The 21783-nt window shown below is 36.3% G+C and overlaps 1 protein-coding gene across 6 annotated transcripts in view; it reads left to right on the top strand.

Moving 5' to 3' along the window:
• The window catches only part of LOC145687904 (host cell factor 1-like), a 148450-nt gene that overhangs the window by 63255 nt on the left and 63412 nt on the right, over nt 1-21783 (top strand). For all 6 annotated transcript variants that reach the window (XM_081761448.1, XM_081761449.1, XM_081761450.1 and 3 more), the window contains exons 7-8: nt 35-398; nt 8995-9375. In XM_081761448.1, the coding sequence (XP_081617574.1) occupies nt 35-398; nt 8995-9375 (745 nt within the window). The remainder of the gene's footprint in view (nt 1-34; nt 399-8994; nt 9376-21783) is intronic.

The following is a 21783-nucleotide window of genomic DNA, read 5'->3' as shown; positions in this document are numbered from 1 at the left end:
TCCTTATAATCAGCGTATTCTTCAAATATTGTAGGTTTGCTGCAAAGACTTGTGGTACTTAGAAGTGGAGAAACCTCCCGCTCCTGGAAGAGTACAATTAGTTAGAGCGTCGACACATTCATTGGAAGTTTGTTGGACTGGTGTGTCCTCAGCGGAAGGTTATCTCTTGCAAATTCAGAAGTACGACATGCCACCGACAGCAGCTATGACTGCATTGCCTGGAGTATCTCCAGCAACACCTGTCGTAAGGCCTACGTTGACCACTACTTCTCCGAGTCCTATCTCAGTGCCAACCCCTGGAAGACCTTACGGTTCCACACCGCAAGTCCGACAAGTTCCTGTTAGCGTTAGCGTTAACGTTACTGCTTCTTCCCCAACTGTTTTATCACCTACACGTGGTAAGTATTTTTTTTCTATTACTTTTTGTTTATTTATTTTGGGTGACAAATGTACAGTCGGCAACAGAAGTCCTTACTAACGTTAGGTCCTCGAGTAATCGAGTGGCTAGTACAGTATTTGTTACCTTTTTTCGGTACCCCGCGAGAGCATTTCGGATCTCACTTAAACGCTAGGCCCATATCATTTGAAGCGTCTGTGAAGAAAATCCATATGCTTTGTTGGTTATACACTTTTTTTTTCTTTCAATTCTGTATGAAGTTGAAGAATTTTGAGGATATACTAGCGTCGTAACAATAAATTGGGTATTACACTAATAAGAAATTGACGGGTTGAGCTTTTATAAAACGATACGAATACAGCCGATTGTACATTAAAAATAAAAAAAAAAAAAAACTCCACACTTCATTTTTGGAAAAGTCTTGTACTCTTACCCGTATTTAACATTTTATCAGATACAGGCACGTCATTTTTGAATTCTTTTCAAACCTTCATTTGAAGCTTTTAGTATTAAAACATTCCGCATGTGACTGGGGTTAGCCTTTTCCTAGTGAAGTGAGAAGGAAGTTTTTTTTTTTTTTTTTTTCTTAAACATTCAAAGGTATATACGTGATCAAAAGTGACAAGTGAGTAACACATGATTTTGATCACAATTGTATAGAGTGATTCAAAGAAATTATTCCTTCCTTCCTTGCTTTCAAAACTATTAAAGTGCTTTCAAAAATAGAAACAAATTGACAGCTCAGAAACACGTGCAGATTTGTTTTGAAGAAGGGAATCTACATCACATAGTTATTGCGGTCACTCAGCGAGGGTCGAATCGTAAACGCCATTTTAGCAACAGTGCGTGGAGGTTTTTTTTTGGCAACAGACCTCAACATTCCAATGTTGCCGCTAGTAAACACGTGTTTTCAAAAGGAAAGAATCTATTATAGTCTTTCGCTTCTTTGTGCGTGGAAGTGATTAAAACACACACACAAAACTTAGCATCTCCACCTTCCCAACATGCACAAACTGGGCCGGGATGCGCACGAAGTGACAACAGCGTACCAAGTGCTTCTCCAAACGTCAATTTGTTTCTAGTTTTGAATACTCTATAATTCAATAATACACATGGTCCGAAGTTCTTATTCGTATAGGGGCACATTTCGTCTTGATACACTTATCAAGAGGAATTGTGTGATTTTCTGTCAAGAAAACTAGTGGTAAAGGCTTTGCCGTACATCGGTTAAGTATCGTCTGCTATTTGAGTTTTATAACAGTTTCAGAGGGCTTCAAGTAAATGAATAATAGTAAATAAATAAGGGTAATTTTAAAAATCTTCCAAACGACGCTAATAACCTCTTGTTTCGTTGAGTAAAATATATGCAATGCAAAGGAGCACTAAATCATGAACAGTGCCAGTCGGTATCTACTCGTGGCTAAATGGCGAGCTGTCTTGCCTTTGGTGGGAGATACCGGGACTTCATACTCATAGACAGTTCCATTTATCTTTGATTTGTAGATTTTGAGGAAAAGGAAATATTTGTGATTGACTTTTTAAGGATTTTACGATTTTGCAAAGCTACGGTCATATTATTACTTCTCAGATTATTGGTATTGCAAAGGACTTGAGTAATAGTGAAGGGCTGCGGTGGCCCAGTGGTAGAGCGTTCATCTCTGGTGCATGGGGTCCTTGGTTCGATCCCAGCTCGCTGCAAGTGAGTTTTGTGGTGAGCGAACACCGTGTGCGTGGGTTTTCTCGGGGTTCTCCCGTTTCCTTCCACCTTCATTCCACCATTTCATTCATTTCTCATCATCACCGACTCCTTTAGTCTAGCCAGCATAATCGTGGGACGTAAGACTTAAAAGATTTCATTTAAGTAATAGTGGCTTCGTTTGATTAATGTTTACTTAACGTTGCTAAACTTCCCTGCAATATTCAGTTTCCTTTAACGAAAATATTGAATATATATTTTCGAATAATTGCATTTGTTTCATGTAACCAATATATTGTTTTGTAACTGTAGAAAATAATTGCATTCCGTCAGTGTTGTCTAGAGCTGATTCCGATTATTACGAAACGCGCTCGATCATTTTGAGCTACCAGTATGACAATTACCTAATCTTTATACATATTTCTATCACTTGAATCACTCTGTACAATATGTTGTTGATTAATATAAACAGATGCAATCTTTGTTTTCAGCTTGGTTTTGGTCATGAAGTACAGTGACAAACTATTTTGTGTCCTCTGTTAAATTTATTTCACGAAGTTTTGATCAATTAATACAGCGTTCGCAGTTAACTTGTACTCAGATCAGGCTATTCATTCGAAGTAATTGGTAAAGATAGTTTATCTGAAGAACTCTAATTTTGAACGCGAGTATAGAATCTTGAAAAAAGAAGAGGAGGACGGAGAGAAAATGGTACTCAGAAATCAGAGGCTGGAAAGCTAAGAGAAGTTCACTTGAAATAACAAGTATTTAAATAAATGGAAAAAGGTTGACATTGTTTTATGCTATTTTAGGACAAACCAACATAAAAAAAGTTCCTTTTTTTTAACATGACTGTACCAGTAGTAGGTATAGATCGAACAAACCTTTAATCCTTTTATGATTTTATGTTCCAAACTACTTTTTCTTTTGTGACTTTTTTTTTCTTCTAACATGAATGTGCACAAGTAGATATAGATCTAACAGGCCTTTAATGTTTATGATTTTATGTTGTGAACTACTTTTTATTTTGTGTTTCCTGAGGTGTATGTTGGTGGCGGTTTCACTTAATTTGCAAAGAAGAAAAATATGAATGGCGCAGCTTGTGAGTTTCATAGCATGTAGCTTCCTGTCTCCTTATGTTGTGAACTACTTTTGTGTTTTCTGAGGTGTAACGTTGGTGGCGGTTTTACTTATATATATTTATATGCATACCGTATTTGCGCGAATATAGGCCTCACTTGTTTCCCTACACTTTGGCTTGAAAAATTATGGTGCGGTCTATAATCGAAATTTTCCTCCTTAGATCATAAATCGTCAGCTTTAAAATGACATGTACACGTATTATTTTGCAGTCTTCAATTTGAATCATTTCAGTTGTAACGGCATATCCACATTTCATGTTTTAAACAACAAAATCAAGCAAATATTTTCCACATCTGGATATTTGCACTTTTGCCTTCGAAATGAACATCGACTTTTCAAACTATTTAAGAATTTCTCTTCACTTGTATACCAGCGACGAAGTTTATCAAATCTGCGTCCAGCTTCCCGCTTTCCGTGTTCCTTTCCATAGCTGATAATAACTTGAAGTTTAAATTTCGATGTGTAACTAGCACGCTCCTTTCTCATCGTCATTCAGAAACCGAATAATCAACTTTGAACTTCCTTACACTATCGGTTAAATTAGTCACGTCACCAGACCTCCCAATACGCAAAACTTGTCCTGTTGGTGAGAGTCTTACTTATGCGAGAATTGAAGAAGAGAGATGCTACTCAAAGTACAGTCTAATTGAACTTTCTCGTAAATTTAGTGGTGCGGCTTATATTCAAAGTTTACTTTTTCTATAATCTCGTGCCGAAGTTTTGGTGCGGCCTATATTCGCACAAATATGGTATGTAAGTAAACGCAGCTTGTGAGTTCTATAGCATGTTGCTTGTTGTGTCTCCCTATAATTGAAAATGTGAAATAATGCATCATTCACTACTGTATAATGCTTAAAACCTTAGCACTTAACCCTTTGACTACCAACGGGGATACATGTGTCCCATGCGAATAATTCAAACATCGTAGGGAATTTGTTTTTAGAAAATTCTAAAAAAAAAAAAAAAAAAAAAAAAATCTCCCCCCATCGGGTCAGATGTGACCAGGAAACTGTGTTTAGTTTCCAAAACTGTGTACAGATGTCAGGAATATCCCACATTAAACGAGTCGTACATATCACATAAAAAAAAAAAAAAAAAAAAATTGTAGTCAAAGGGTTGATAGAAAACATTTGTCCAATTATTAATAAATGGAAAAATTTCATTATTCAGCTACCAGGTGGTCCTACAATTAACAAACGCTTTAGTATGTACAGTACTGATAACTTCTGGCTTGGATGCGGAGACCCTTTCTTGATTGCTTTGGTTAAAGTAGCATTGCCTTGTCAGGTCAAATTTGGTTAATGTAACTTCCCATTTATATTGGTTGCATTGTAATAACTTCAACCTTATCAGTACCTGAAATTTACATCTTATTATTTGGGGGGAGGGGCGCTTACTCAGTGCTAGAGCGTTCACCTCCGGTGCATGGAGTCCTTGGTTCGATCCCAGCTCGCACCTGTGGTGGACAAACGCCGTGCGCGTGGGTTTTCTCACGGTTCTCCCGTTTCCTCCCACTTAATTAATTCGACCATGTCATTCATTTCTCATCACCGTCTCCTTTAGCCTAGCCGGCATAATCGTGGGACGTAAAACTTAATTTCATTTCATTTTCTTTTCATATTCTCGAGTTTGAAATATGAACGTTGCGAAGACTTCTGAATTCGGCGTTTGCTTCCACATAAAATGTGACTACTTCTTCGAAGCATGTTACAAAATTCCATGGAACAGAATATGACAGTTGCGCTATCAGGATCATTATTAGAGTCAGTGTGGCATTGCTAAAACAAAGAAAAAATATTAGCTCCTCCTTGGCTAAGCGGTTAGCGTATGCGCCTTTGGCGTGGGAGAGACAGGTTCGATTCCCGGCGGAGCCCATGTGGTTCGGATTCTACGTTAGTCAATAGGTCCACGTCTCATATAGCCTCGCTGCTGAACGTGACGTTAAACTCAACTCAGCAAAACAAAGAAATAGATCGCTGCACTTTTGACTGTTTTAGGTGAGATTATTTTAATTGCTAAAAAGTAAATAGTGTTGTAAACGCAGTATTTGTGAAGAACATCACAACATATAATACAAACTTCGGTGTGTAATAAGGTAATTTCTACGAAAAGAAAACACCATTAACTAAAACCTGAGTAACATGCTTGTTCGGGCCACGGTGGCTCAGTGGTAGAGCTCCCACGTGTTTGCTTGGAGTCTCTCGTTCGATCCCAGATCTCGCCATGTGGGCTCTATGGTGAACAAATACAGTCTGCGGTGTGGACTTCCTGTGAACTCTCTTGTTTCCTTCGAATTCATTCCACCATTTTCATCCATTTCATTATCTTAGCCTTGATGCATAATTGTGTGATGTTAAGCAAACCAACCTAACTTGCTGTCTAACAAACAGATACACCGACGTTACACCTCTCATACGGCTTTTTAGGTCCCGGCGTAAGCATACGGAAGCTTACAGATAACTACTGGCCGGATGTAAACTAAGATTGGTGGGTAAGTAGTCCATTGTCTAAGGAATAAAAATCGTTTTTTTTTTTTTCCTCAGTGATTGAGCTCTGCTCGATTTATGTAAGATACTTTATTTCTTGGTAAGAAATGACCGAATTTCAATTAAATTTGTTGGGCAAGTAGCCCGGCAACAGGAGCTATGTTCCAGTTGTTACTCTATAGTAGCTGTGTGCGTGTTGTATTCACTAACTTTACTATTAAGTTGTGTGGCTTAATCTTATTACTGTTCTTATTAGCAACCAAAAGGCATAGAATGATTTTTTTTTAACAGGTTATGGCATGGATATTACAGAATTGGGAGTAACAGTTTTTTCTTTTCTTTCTTTTTTTTCTTTTTTCTTTTTTAATAGACTTCTAAAATAATTTGGTAAATGCACGAAACTCAGTCAGTACTAACGCACTTAATTGTAATCCTTGATCAATGTTCCTTACTAGTTTCTTTTCTAGCTTTGCCTTATTCTTCACTCGACTATAGCAACACTTGAGTACCAACGTAATTTCCCATTTTATCATAGCTAAATGCTTCTCGTTTCCGTCTTTTGTGCAAAAGCACTGATATTCAAACGTTTATTGTTACGAGTTCTTTCGGATCCCAGATTACAGTTTAATGCCACAGTACTGGAGAGGGCTATTAAAACTACACACAATCTCAATACACCAGAAAAAAGTTAGGGTGACTTTTGTCAGTTTTAGTGCTTGCATTAGTTTTAGTTTCCCTCTTATTCTTCTACACAATAGTTTCGTTTACTTTCTTTGCCCAAGTCCGAAGTATTGAGTGAAAGCAGACGTCAAGTAATAGGCATATTACATGGAAGTAACTTGTTTAATACTAAGAATAGAAAGTTTTTGTCTAAGACGACTGTTCGTACTGAAGTCGTCGAATTTAGAACGTAATAAGTTCTCTTACTTGTTTTTCAAGTTCATGTAAAGACAGATCCGCGTCAAGATTAGTATGTACTATACGTTTGGTATAATTTGTAGAGGATTTAAGCAAAACATGTCTCTATTTTCACTTATGGTTAATACAAATCATGCAAATAGTTCGTGGCTGTTCTTTAGAGAAATGAAAAAAAAAAAAAAAGTGACGTAATTAATTAATCACGAAAGTTCTTGTTTTAATTATTAAGTAGACTAATATTCTTGTGTTACTAAGGTGTACGCATTGAGAGACAGTTTAGCATAATTTTTAAAAGGTTGCTAATACCATGTTTACAATTGCTTAGTAGTAAAGTACACCACCTCTGTTCTGTTTTAGTACTTTGCCTATTATGGGCAAAGCAGCACACCGTTTCTTAAAGCGTGCGTTTTAGTAGTACGAGATTCATTGGTTTGGGAAACTAGTGTTCTTCATTTGGGTTTAGAGGGTATCAACCGGTCGGCTCAAGTTAGAAACTTGCCTATCCAGAGGTTGTTCTGTTTCCATCCAAAGAAGTTGAAGTTGTTGCTTCCTAAGATATTCTACTTCGCTATCATCCATTATGCTCGAAGTGTTGGCCACCAGTATGGACCATTGCAGACCGCAGATTCCACTCTAGTAGATCTCACGGTCCATGGTGGGTCTGGTAGAGCGCTCACCTCTGGCGTATAGGGTCCAGATTCGATTTCAGCTGCCACTAAGTGTGCTTTGTGGTGGACAAACACCATGTATGAGTTTTCTCGTGGTTCTCCCATCATCCATCTCATTATCACAGTCTCCCTCGGCCTCGATGCTTAATCGTGGGACATTAAAAAAAAAATCGAAAGGAAAATAATTCATGGGAGTAGCATCTGGTCTCGAACCGAACAGTATGGATACCAGTTGCAGCTTCCATACGTCGGCAGATGGCTTAGCAGTGTTTTGGATATGCACTTCTAGCTTTATCCTGGTGCAGTTCTATAGGATGGTGTAGTCGCTATACGATGCTGCTATTTTGTATGTGTAAACTAACTTAGGAATCTTGAGCTCTCCTTTATAGCAGACGGCGAGCAACATTCAAAACATCTTTTGAGAAACTTTGTATGCATTAACAGTCAGAGATTACGTCGGTCTTCTTCACGAACACTTCTGTAGGTATCGGCCAGCTTACCTCTGGTGCGTGGTGTCCCTGGTTCGATCCCCACCCAAGTAAGTGTGGTGGACAATGTCGTGTCCGTGTGTATTCTCGGATACTTCCTTTCCTTCCACGTTATAATTCCACCAATTCTTCCATCATCATTCACTTGCCTTAATTATAGTTTCCCTTAGCCTAAAGGGCATAACCATCGGATGTTAAAGTGAAAGATTTCATTTCATTTCGTTTTTCTCCATAGTTACTTAGGTAGAACCATGCTTTTTCCATGTGTCAAGCTAAGGTGGCTCTTGTACAGCTTTCTACTCTTGCTCTTTCGTTCCGCGATATAGTGTTATCGTATGCACGCTGGTCTTGCGTATGATGCACTATTCACTGTTGATTAAACCACATGCAGTGTAAGTGGATTCTTACAAACCGCCATATCCCGGCTATTCTTTAGTGGTAGGTCTTTTGAGTGTCAGTGATATCCTCTTTTGGTGCCATTCCCTTGATGTGGCTTGTGGAGAAGGCTGCTTTACACACTGTTCTAGTTTAATTGTAACACAACGGCGGCCCGTCCTACCACAAAACCAATGTTCCGACACCGTTCTACTGTCCGGGATATGATCAAGTTTATGTGGAAAAGAGCCGTGACGTACACTTCCCAGAAACTTTTCTTCTTCTTCGCCTCATTTTGCCCACTGTAACACTTTCCCTCTGTACAACAACTGAGAGTCTGATTTACGTGGGTTTGTTGCTCTGTGAAACACGGTTTGATATGTGTTGCTGTCAGCAGATTCGGATGGAAACGGATCAACCTTTGTACAGTGGCTATCACAGAAGCCTATCAATATTTTTATTGTATTGGGAGACAGTTTACTCTAGCAACTTAACATTTCATTGTAAGACTTCTGAAGTTATCTTAGTATATGATAGCAAGGGTTGTAACGTCATTCTGCAACTGTATTGCTGTTAATAAAACATGACAAGCTCTTGATTTTATTTTATATAGATCAAATACCCAGATCATAAGAAGTCACTAAGTTGCATTTCCGAAGTTCGGTAGATACCCTAATTTTTCAAAATAAATTGCTAATGTAAAACAGAAAAGTAAGTAGTTTAATAAGGTAATTTTTGTGAAACAAATAATTAACTAATATTAACCAATATTATTAATGTTAGTTGCATGATCTTCTTTGTAGTCAAAGATTTATGTTTCCAGGTGCAACAAACATTGTGAGAGTCAGAGCTCCTGGCATCACAAACCCTTCCGGAATTAGAGTTGTTAGTCCAGGAGTATCATCCGGACTAAATCAGATTATTAGTCCTGTCGTTACTCCAAGTATTACACCTGCTGCCTCTTCAGGAGGAAGCATTGCTACAACTGGTGTTATATCGAAAGGTACAGGTTCCCTGGTGAGCAGTCCGGTATCAGGAACGAGTCCCATGACCGGAATTCAGGCATTGGCCGCAGCAGCTGCAGCGACGCAGAAGATTAGTACAGCTGGATCTCCGTCAGCCACCACGAATCTGACATCACCGAATATTAGAATTGTTCACCCTCAACTACAAGGAATGAAAATGGCTTCAATGCCTACAACAGGTGAGAGAAAACGCCAAACAATTGTGTACGTTGAAAAAATATCAGGTATGACTCATTTGTATTTCCATGATGCACAAGATGATATAATACCGTATTATTCTGGCGGCGCAAATCAACGGGAAGAGACAGTGGTTACTTCAAATGAGATGGAAGATCACGAATCCGATAGTGATTCTGATTAAATGGCAGTATAACGTTTAGCAAATTTTTGGTGTTTTGTTTTGTTTTATTTGAAAGAAAGTGTTGCTGATATGTTAATCATAAGGTGAGTAGTTTTTAGTTTTGGAGTGTTAAAATGATGCAGGATTTGGTGATGGTAAATCACAAATAGATGGTGCAGGTTTTCACTTGTGTAGACAATTTTTAATATAGAACAGCTAGAACATATGTAGCACAGAATAGAGATCAGAAGTGAATAGAAGAAAGAAAATTGTTTGCCCATGTAGTACTTGGTAGTAGTGAACTGGAGAGTGAAAATTCGTACTACAGTGGTATGGAATACTTTCGCTTTGTTTTAGTGTGATATTGCATAGAATGTTTTGTTTACCCTGAGGATCTTTTTCTCGAATATAGCACAATATTCTTTTGTTTTAGTTTTATTTTTTTTTTTCTTTACAATTTTCAAGATATCGGAAAAATACGGGTTTAAATTATCAAAATACGGTCTATGTAGAGGTAGTGCTCCACAAATATTATGAAACAACGTAGTCAGTGACTGAGACATGGCTTATAATTTGTTCGTCTTTCAATACTAATGGCAGTCAGATATTGTAATTGTAAACTGTATCTCACAAGGTACATTCGTGAAGTGTCCCCTCGGGATTCATGCAAAATTGATTCAAATGCGAAGTTCTCTGCGGCCCAATGTATATTGTACTAATTTTAGCTGCCCATGCCGGTAATTTGCATATTTTTGGTCTTCATATATTTGGAATTCAATCACACTACTATAACGCTCGGACACAAAACTGCCTTTAGTTTCTTTAGGTGTAACTGGATATGAATATTGGCATGTGCAAAACAGATTGGATCAAGTACTGTTTCTTTGACACATGTTACCCACCTCGGCCGCCATCTTGGATTTAACTTTCGGTTTTTCAAATTGGAATAGGTGCAAGTGATACATCAAATTCATGTACAGTTTTCCCGGAAATTCACTGGCAACTGGCTACATCAATGAACTTCCGAGAAAATTGTACATGAATTTGATGTATCACTTGCACCTATTTCCATTTGAAAAACCGAAAGTTGAATCCAAAATGGCGGCGGAGTGGGTAACATGTGTCAGAGGAAGCAGTCTTGATCCAATTTGTTTTACATATGTCCACATTCATGTCCAGCTACTTCTAAAGAAACTGAAAGCTGTTTTGTTTCCGAGCGTTATAGTAGTGTCTGATTGAAATTCGTTTTTATATATATATATATATGAAGGGCCATAAATATGCAAATTACCGGTATGGGCCGCAAGTACAATATACATTGCACCGCGGAGAACTTCGTATTTGAATCAATTTTACACGAATCCCGAGGGGACACTTCGTGAACATACCTTGTCAGACACTGACTACTTCGTTTCTTAAATATATGTGGAGGAGTACTGCCTCTACACAGACCACGTTTTGATATATTATGCTTTAGTTTTTTTTTCTAAGAATTAAAAAGAAAGAAAAAAAACTAGAAGCTCTTTTCTTAATGTTATCAGGAATGTTATCCTGGAGAAACGATCGGAAATGTTTGAATTATTAAATCTGGCCAGTGCGGTTTCGGCGACATCAGTCATAGAAGGCGGACCACTTTTAAGAAGGCTCCAATCACGGAAGTTTTCTAACTACCAGATACAGATAAAAGTACGGAGACCTTTCTAAAACCTGAATTGTTCACTTAATCATAGATGATTTGGCAACTCTGTAATTCAACGTCAGTTACCATATATGTGGAAAGACTACCTATTAAGAACTTCCATTAATTACAGCTTTAAATCGTTCGATTAAGTTTAGAGTCAATTACTTAACGGTTTGTGAGCCTCTGGTTGTCCTTGAATACAATAAAATGTCGCTTTGGAACATAAATGGATTTGGGCATTCGACAGATAAATCCATCCATCCAGTTTATCAAAAATATTATTTGATATTTTAATGTATACATAATTTGCAGTATTATGGTCACGACGAATTTCCATGTAATCCTGTTTCCCAACTATCATACTTTGTCATTCCAACATCATCTCATGGCCTCCGACTATCAAATGATAAATATTTTATTAAATTTGCTTATTATCTTTTCGTATAATAGCATTTATCATTTCAGTCTGAGACCATGAGATGATGTTGGAATGGCAAATGAGAGCAGTTGGGAATTGAAAAGATACTTTTTGTATTAATTCGATAATTTTATCTAAATATATAATAGAAAATCAAATACGATCTGTATTGGCAGTATCAAAGCGCCAACATAACGGCAGATTCTCAAATGATTAGAAAAGGACAACACGTATCCCATGCGGCTCGCTAATAAAATTACATTTTCATTGAATAATTAAACTTGATATATGAGAAAACATGAATTTTCGATTCACTAAGGAATAAATACAAAATATGTTGCGAATTAATATGTACAATAGTTTCACAATTATCCAAAGCTACCTCGGATAATATGGAAGTTATAAGTTTATTTTATAAGTAGTTTGTTCGTATTATGTAAGTACTTGTTACATACTTTTATAAGTAGCTTGCTTGTTCGTTTCTCTCTGCCCAGCGGTCGGAAGGGGACTCAAGCAATACCGAGAAGACTTATCTTCCATGAAAAACTATATCTAGTATTTTTGGAGTACAGTTTTGTATTAAAGCACAACGTTAACACTGTGTGTTTATAACCAGTTATTCTTCTTTGTCACCTCAACCATAGGTTGGTGGGCAACATGGAAATTTTATAACTTTTCTCTCCCTTGGGATAGCTGTTTTATACTTCGATAAAGTCTCTTCGTAACTGCATCTTGATATTCTGACCTTGGTCTTCCTCGTCCTGGTTTTCCTTCTGCCTTTCCCTCTATCAGCACGGTGATCCAATCGGAGTGCCGAATAAGATGGCCAAGCATGCTATTTCTTATAGTAAAAAATCCAGAAAATTGTATGTTAGTTTAAGTTGTTAACTATTACGCTCAAGCTGAAAATAAAAATCAATATTTATAAGTAATAACCATCTTGGATAACCCAAGGACTCCGTTAACCGATAGTGTACTGTACTAATACCACCACAGTAAATTCATCCTATATTTTGCACATGTGAATACGCTATATCTTTGATTGCTCAGTCTTATAGAATAATACCTTCTTTGAAATTTAAGCAGAGGTAGAATCTTGAAACTGCTTCGTGGATATAGGGTTAGCGTACGCGTCATTGGCGAAGGAGACCCTAGTTCTGTTCCTGGTGGAAGTTCATATGGTTCGGATCCCACGCTAACTGATAGTCCATGTCTCATATAGCTTCGGCGCTGAACGGGACGATAAACTCCAATTCACCCACCATCAAAAGGTACAATCTCGGATTTTTGGTTTGCCTCACTACCTCTCTGACTTTTAAATAAGAGATTCATTGAAATTAACTTTCTGACAATTGAGCTCTTGCGTATTTCTAGTAATTCAGTTTAAAATTAAATATAGTTATGGTTGGTTGCAATTGTTAATGGCTAAAAGGAAAAGCAGTTACGAAGTGGAAATTTGGATTTGATAGGATTCTGTATCTTTAAAAAGTTTTTCTCCCTGGCATAATCAGAGATACAGTGGCAGAGAGGGGAGTAAGGGTCTTTGTTTGATTGCCTATCAGCTTATGTGGAATAAATGATATGACTGCATATTTGAAAGTTGACACTGGTGAAATGTGAGTTTTATTTCCACTTTGTGCAACAGTGGATGACACGAAAACCGATTTTACATAACCATGTAAATGGAGATGCTTCTAACACCACACATTTTTGTTTTGGATTACGTGCCGTGTGTCAAAGCGACTCTCCGGTTTATTGCATCTATTTGATTTATTTTCTTTTTCTTTTGAGAGCTCCCTCGTGGCTAAGCGGTTAGCGTACACACTCTGGGCGTGGAAGACCCAGCTTAAATTCACGGCGGAAGCTCATGTGGTTTGGATCCCACGTTAAGCTGTAAGTCAACATCTCATAGAGCCTCAATGCTGAAAGGGACGCTAACTCAAATCAAAATAAAACCTTTGTTGTAATAGATAGATTGAGGCTATAATAAAAGTTTTAGGGGGCACAGTGGCTCAGTGGTAGAGCGCTTAGCGCTGGTGCGTAGGGTCCCTGGTTCGATCCTCAGCCGAAGTAGGTTTGTGGTGGACAACATTGTGTCCGTGACTTTTCTTTGGGTTCTTCCGTTTTCTCCCGCATAATCATTCCACCAGTTTTCATCATCCATTTGCGCAATCATTCGTCTCCCTTAGCCTAAAGGCCATAAGCGTGGGACGTTAAACTCAGATTTCATTTCAACAAAAGTTTTGTCAGAATATCACACGTCTTTCCAGTTACTTCTCTTTCCACATCTGTTCTAAATTTAGGATTATGCCTTTTCTCTTTTCACTTCCTTTTCTTTCTTGAGAGACTAATGACAACAAAAAATACTTACCAGGCAATAGTGCATCTGAACATATATACATAACAGCATTCAAACATTGAGCGAGGAAATGAAAAATATCATTGGTAGTGGAGAAGATATGCTGAAACATTGACATTGTTTTAATGAAATGTTTATGCTCAGGCACAATTATGAGCTCTGTTCAGAAGGATCAGTTCTGAGAGATGCATACGGAATGAGTTGTAACGGTTTCATGTGCAAAGACCGGTGATGCGACAGGAACAAGTGGATGAAAATATTGCTTATAAGCATCTCTTTAATGAATTCAGTACATAACAACCAGCAGCTCAAATCCACATGAGTAATACATCGGCCACATGTTAATCAACAGTGTGAGAATGATATCGTCCAAAATTTTCTTAACATTTGAACATTTAACCCTTTTATGTTCTAGTACCTATTTTTAGTTACTAAAGTAGTGTCTTGATTATTCGATTAAAAAAGTACCAATAAAGCTTTTTCCTTTTTTTTAAGTATAGAGGCATTGTAGGACACGTTACGTTTGGTTTTGCGCCATTCTGTGTCGAGACATAGGGGATGATGGCGTCATAACTTTATGAAACTATTTTTTCGTTAGGCCTATTTTTATTATTTTTTGGCGGGCTTACTTTTGCACCTACAAGCTTGAAATTTTGCACAAACACTTAGTCCACCGAGTAGTACTTATTAGATTTTTTCAATCTCTGCGTTAACACAGGGAGATCCAGAGGAGTTCAAAATTTGAAAAAAAAAAATTGAGAAAATTCCCGATTTCTCTCAAAATTTCCCGCCTCAGGGACATAACAGTCAAATGTGAATGGTACCGTTTGAAAGGCTGCTCTATTGTGAAAAAAACTAGGTATGAACTATAATCCGACGATAAATAGGGATGATGCTGTAGCCGCTTGAGTGAAACTCTATAATTAAAAAAAAAAAAAAATGGTTAATAACAGCTACATAATGATATAACGTAACATGTTATACACAGGCCCTCAGTCATAGTTATAGCTAGATTAAATTACTAAAATCACTTAAAACAGTTTATGCTGCGTGTAGCTTTCCTGGCTTTTATTGTGGCACACAGTTATTGAAATAAATATACACCTTTATAGTTATGCGTACATCCCTTTTATGATGGTTCCTGAATTATATCGTTTATTTACAAACCGTTGCTATGACAACGTAAAGACAAAAACTCATCACAAATCATCATATTAGAATCAATTTTGATTCTCTTTCCTTTTGGTATTTTTTTCTTCTTCTTCAAACTGGTTAGTGCATATTTTAAAATCATACATTGTCCGGAAATATAAGAAAAGATATTTAAAATTACACTGAAAATACAAGATGTCGCTACCTCATGTCGCCCGGACTATAGGACTTTCTTTTATTGGATTTACAATTAAAAGGAAAGGATCCTGGACCGTTAAGTAATACATATATTAATCACTCGAGTTTTCGAATGCACCTCGTATATGTGAAAATTGCAATTCATATAAATATATATAATATTTAATTTTATAACAATATTATTATCATATATATTCTAAATTTTATCATTGACTTCATTTATTTATACATTTCAACGACGATAAGGCACATTCGAAATTTGATTCACAATTTATTTAAATTTTAAGTCCTTTTCTGTTCCATTAAATGTTTGTTACAAGTTAATAATTATTTATTTGGGCATAATGAAGAAGGTTTTGAGAAAGATGTGAGTATGATATTCATATAGTTCTTGTTTGAACGGAAAAGGATCGGTTACATATATCTTCAACAATAACAATAATACGTAAGATAAAACAGGATAATTAATATCAGAACAAAAATTAGTTACACTCTGAACAAAAGACAAGATCTTATCGTAATTATGAATATACAGAATTTGAATAAAAATGCAAACGACAAACGAAATCATAACGATATTTATGGTAAAACAAGACACAAAATTAATTGAATATATTACAAAAATTAGCTTAAGTGACATGACCAATGAATTCGTTTAAGTTGCATTGAAAGTTATAAACCGGAACACAGTCTTGCACGTTACTTTCTTCTACAGTTCTTTGTTTCTTATTTTGAGAATTTGTACCATCTATGAAATTTCTGCGAAATCCAATTCGAACGAAATTAGATCTAATAAGTATGCTTCTTAAGTGTACGATTACTATTACTACCAAGATTAGGTTCGGTTACGCGATTACTATTACTGTTATTAATAAGGTTAGGTTCGGTTATCGTACCGGTAAAATTAGGTTCAGTTCTCATTCGTTTTACTGGTGGCGAGATGATGTGTCTCCTAGCAGATCTGTACTTGTCTGTCTTACCACGGTTTCTGTTTCTTATGTAATTAGGTTCGGTTACATTACCGGTACACATGAGTTTAACATCACCTTTTACATTGGGATCACATTTTAATCTCACATAGATGTTTCGAATTTGGTTTCGATTCAGGTTAGTACTGTATTGCACCATTGATAGATTTTCAAAATTTTGCAATGTCATACTTAGATGATTGAAACCAACGCACTGCATCATGTTATGTAAAGGCATCATCGAATTGTTTACTAACATCATTTTAGTCTTTTCGTTCAGTGAACATTTCAACAGATTCAACTCAATCGACCAATCACTACAAACATTGGTAGAAACACACGTTCTCTTACTGAATTTCACGAATACTGGAATCAACTTTCTTCCTGCTACATGAACTAACGTCGTATACATATCAGTAAACGGTTCTATTACCATTATACTGGTAGACTTTTGAACTTCGGTGAATCTACTTATGATTCGTTCCATTTTAAGGTCACTTTGTTCAATTCGTAGAGTTATCTGGTCGATTTTACTATTGAGTTGTGTCATCTGTTCACCAAGATCTTGTCTTAATTGTTCCATCTGTTGATTAGTTTACAGTCAAGTTGGCTCATTCGTTGATCCATTCGGTCACCAAGATCTTGCTTTAATTGTTCTATCTGTTGTTCGATTTTACTCGTTTGTTGCTCCATTTGTTGTTTAATGAGATCGGCCAGGTCAGAAAAGCTCATTTCCTTGTTGCCATCTGTTTCAGATGTATTTCCCATACCAGTGAGACTCGTTTTAATATTCTTTGGAATTTTTGTGCCACTTCTCAACACAGTAAACTCCGTCTTGTTATCTCTTTAGTGAAATCACTTCGCAGCCTTATAGTCAATCTGTACTGTTGAAATTTATTATTTAGGAGATTGCCTACTTTACTTCAACGACTCACCTAAAGGTTCCTGGCGGCAAACCACCAAAATTTTATAGCGTAACACGTTATACACAGGTCCTCAGTCATAATTACAGCTAGATTAAATTACTAAAATCACTTAAAACGGTTTATGCTGCGTTTAGCTTTCCTTGCTTTTATTGTGACACACACTTACTGAAATAAATGCACACCTTTATAATTATGCGTACATCCCTTTTATGATGGTTCCTGAATTATATCGTTTATTTACAAACCGTTGTTATGACAACGTAAAGACAAAAACTCATCACAAATCATCATATTAAAATCAATTTTAATTCTTTCCTTTTCGTATTTTCTTCTTCTTCTTCAAACTGGTTAGTGCATATTTTAAAATCATACATTGTCCGGAAATATAAGAAAAGATATTTAAAATTACACTGAAAATACAATATGTCGTTACAATGAGGGCACGAAAGTGTAAACAATAATAGGTTCTAGGCTCTATTAAATCACAGCAGATGAATTTTTACCGTTAATATTCAAGGATCATAAAATAATATATCGGCACGGGTAACGTGGGATTCAGTTTTTTTGGGACATGAAACTACTTTTTGAGGAATTAGAAAATACAGAGAAGAAAGAGGAGGATGAAATGTAGATGGTCGATCCAACACAAACAAGGTGGAGGTAAGAAAGAATGTCTACGCTATCGGCATTGGAGTAAGTAAGACGTAGCAAATTGATTTTGTGTGTAATATTTGTTCTAATCAGAAGCTGGGGCAGTAGAATAGTACACAACACGCACATTGTAGTGTTTGTAGTTCGGTAAGATGCGATGGAGTAGAGTAAATAGTTTTACATTTGTAGATTGTAGCACACTATGTAGATATTTATCTGAAGTAATCATATATGAACTTTTAAGTAGTGTTTATCAACGTTCAATTGCTTATCATTTCGGTGTCTTTCTGTTCTGCCACCTTTATTAGAGCAAGTGAAACTGATAGTACAGAAAAGGTCATCGAAGTTAGAAACAATTAGAACGCTAAATGAATTTGTAATGTTTTAAATTTGTGTTCTTTGCGTACCAAAACGCACTACGTATCTGTGGGTTAGAACGTATATATATATATATATATATATATATATATATATAATAATATGTAAACTTAAAATACAGAAGCATCTGAACTTTTTCAGTTCAAGCTTCTCGAGAATACTTGTGTGTATTATGAAGTTTAATTTTCAGTATATTAATTGCGTATAAGATGATAATTACATTATGTTCAATATTTTGTCTAGTGTAATGGCAGTGTAATTAAGGTAGAATCTGTTCAGGTGCATTCGGCTTAACAAGTTAGTTAATTCTGTGAATTTATATCTGTCGAGCATAGTTGCAGTGTAATAGCGTTATAATATATATTACATTAAAGTGGACTTGTATTTCAATAAAACTTCATATCTGCTTCCAAATCCAAGTCTTAGCTGGAGGCAGTATTGGAAAAATTAGAAACTAAGATAATATCACCATTAGATGGAAGGAAGTTGAGTTTATATATTGCCCGAAAAAAAATATTGAAAAACTTGAACGTTTTCGAAGTTACGTGCATTTAAAATTTACTTTACTATTGAACTTCCGATTGCAGTTGCTGACGTTGAGCATATGAGAGTTCTTCATTTCTATGAGTAGTCTGTTATAGGAAAGTTATTTTCAGATCTCTTTCAACGTTGGATGTAGTATTTTTCGTTGAGCCGACTGCATAGTAGTATGGGTCAAATTAAAGTAATACATTCAACAGTGCAAACTAGATATTTCACGTAAGAGAAGTTCTACATTTAAATAGAATTATTAACACTGGGACATATTTTATTATTCATAAAGACCAAAAGAAAGCGTCAGATTCAGTTCCTATTATATTCCAGATGTTAACGTGTATATTATGCAAATAAAAAGTAAAAATCTAATATAAATAAAATTGTTTGTGTCTGTGTGCGGCCTGGCGACCAGACTAGTGAACCGAGTGTTACCAAATTTTGGTCACAAGTACCTTCGTTCAGGCCTCAGACCAAGACGAAGCGTTGTTTTTTAAAATTTGAACCAGGGGGGGGGGGTCTCAGCGGGGACGTTTACTAGGACATGTAAAAATAGTAGAAAATGACTGATATTAATGTCGAATTCATAGTTTTCGCGGTCGCTGAGATCAATGGTGAAAGTCCGATTGCATTATCCATCCGGAGCTCATGTTTCACGTTAATCAGTAGGTCCCGTCTCATATAGCTTCGCTGCTGAAAGAGATGTTAAACTTCAAATCAGCTCAACTCAATTGTTTTCAACAAACAAAAAATTTGTATTAATAAGTAGGCTTTGTACAAGGAATGAAATTGCGAAACCCTACTAACAATATATTCAGTAGTGAATAAATATATATATATACAAAAAAAGACCAATCAACAGTTACAAGAATATCTCGTAGTACAAAATGAAATTGTGCGCTAGTTGAGCTTTTTTAAAGGAATATGTGAATAACAGAAAACGTGAGCAGATAAAATTAAATTCCTATGGAGATGTATGGTTAGAAGAGCAAGTTTTTAGTTTTGAACAAAATCTTTATATTGCTCTCACTATAGTCATTTAGACTTATCACTTCGACAGTCCCTACAGAAAACTACTTGGTTTAGCAATCAATCTCGGCCACCATTTAGACTGATCTCTAAATACATTCATGTTTACTAGCTCTCACTTGAGCTTTCCAAACATTTAGATTGGTCGCTATAGGAAGTACAAGAAATTAATTGAGTCTTAATTTGCATTTCCAATCACCATTTAGACCGATCCCTGCCTCCAAGGCCATTACTTACGTAGTTCCTAAAGAGTAAACATGGTTCCTGTCGACCTGGAAAACCTAAAAGTCAGGGAATTTCATGAAATGCTGAACAAGAAAGAGGAAAATAAAAGTCAGGGAATTTTAAGCCTATATTTTTATTTCTCAGAACCCATTGTTCTAAACCTTTGTTTTGCTACAGCCCGTACCTCTTATTGTGTAAGAATGCCAGAAAGAGATGGCTACTCTTGCAGCTGGAGCCAGTGGTTTTACATTTCTACTCAAAAATGTCGGGGCAGGGCCTTCACTGACAATATCCATAAAATTATTTACTTTCGTGTTTCGGTTTTTGGAATGCATAGTTCATGCATTACGACCGTACTGAAAATTTGTAAACAATACTGTAGCTAGCAAAGCTTTTGAATGGTGGTGCCTTAAAAGGGATACCAGTGAGAATCCTCTTTTAATTCGAAAACTTCCCTTCTGTTTTTTTCAGAATGCTTCAGACTTGTAGGTCTGCTTAATTTGTTTTGCAAAACTTCTCTACCTACACACACACACTATTTACAACCATAGTAGATAAAGAGCCCCCTGGTCGGGAAAAATATATTTGCTTTTGTACACTATATATAAACCTGAAATTCGTAACTCGATACCTGGAAAATCTGGATAAGTCAGGGAATTCGTGCTCTTCAAATTAGTAGAAACACTAGTTAATATATTTGGTCAGTTGGTCATTTACAACTTACCAAATTAGAGAACTAATGAGTTAAAAGAAAACTACAGAACTTTACTTTGGGTTCAAAATCTGGCTCATATCCGATTATCCACGGTCGAGCTTGCCGTTTTATACCCGTGGAGCAGCAGGCAGATTCTAAACTATGACAGGTATAGGGAATGGAAGCTCGAACTAGTGAAACAAAAACGTGAACTAGTATTTGAGATGTATGTGGAATTCACACTATGTCATAACGAAGTCAGTTTCCTTTGTTATCATGGAGTAATTCTTACTTTCTTTTCTCTCGTAAAGAATACTAGATTGTCACAAGTTTCATTCTTTGTAGTTCTTTAAAATTTAAATGTACTATGGTATTAACACATCGTGCTGGTTACAACCTGTAAGTTAATGTTCGGTGATCTATTGATTAGAACTGTTGGACACCTTTCATTAAATGCCAAGAATGTTGTTACCAGTAAAACAGTATGCACCCATGTATTATCTTTCGTCAACTTCGAAACGAGTCGACCAGTTAAGTTTTCGCTATTGTAAAGAGTTCTTTCCATAGGACTGAAAATATTCCAGATGGTCTTTTCACTCAGAAGTTGAGAAAACGTGTGCGATACGTATGCGTGCACATTTTTGCTGGCAGATTTATTTGACATGATATTATAACGAAAGAAAATAACGTGGTCAGCATCTATGAAAGGACAATATCTTTTGTATCAAGCTGTATTTCTTGATTCAACGTCTGGTCATGTTGAAATGAAGATGCATCTCTTACATGCAGAACTTAATTAGGGTCCCCTCATGTGTGCCTATAAATTTGTATATTTTTTAATATGTCATTTCATCATTCCTAAATTCACCCAGTAGCAAAATATTCGGCTTAGTACAAAAGCTCCATTCCACGAGACATCTGAAGTTTGGCTTTATGAGAATTTCTTTTTTAAGCTGTTGAATGTATTATGTAAAAATGTGGAACGATCATGCACATTGTCACTAACAAAAGAAATTTGATTGCTATTTAGTTAG

The sequence above is a fragment of the Thermobia domestica genome, chromosome 6, assembly GCF_964235325.1.
Source record: "Thermobia domestica chromosome 6, izTheDome1.hap1.1, whole genome shotgun sequence".
Lineage (NCBI taxonomy): Eukaryota > Metazoa > Arthropoda > Insecta > Zygentoma > Lepismatidae > Thermobia > Thermobia domestica.
This window is presented reverse-complemented; position numbering and strand designations above follow the sequence as displayed.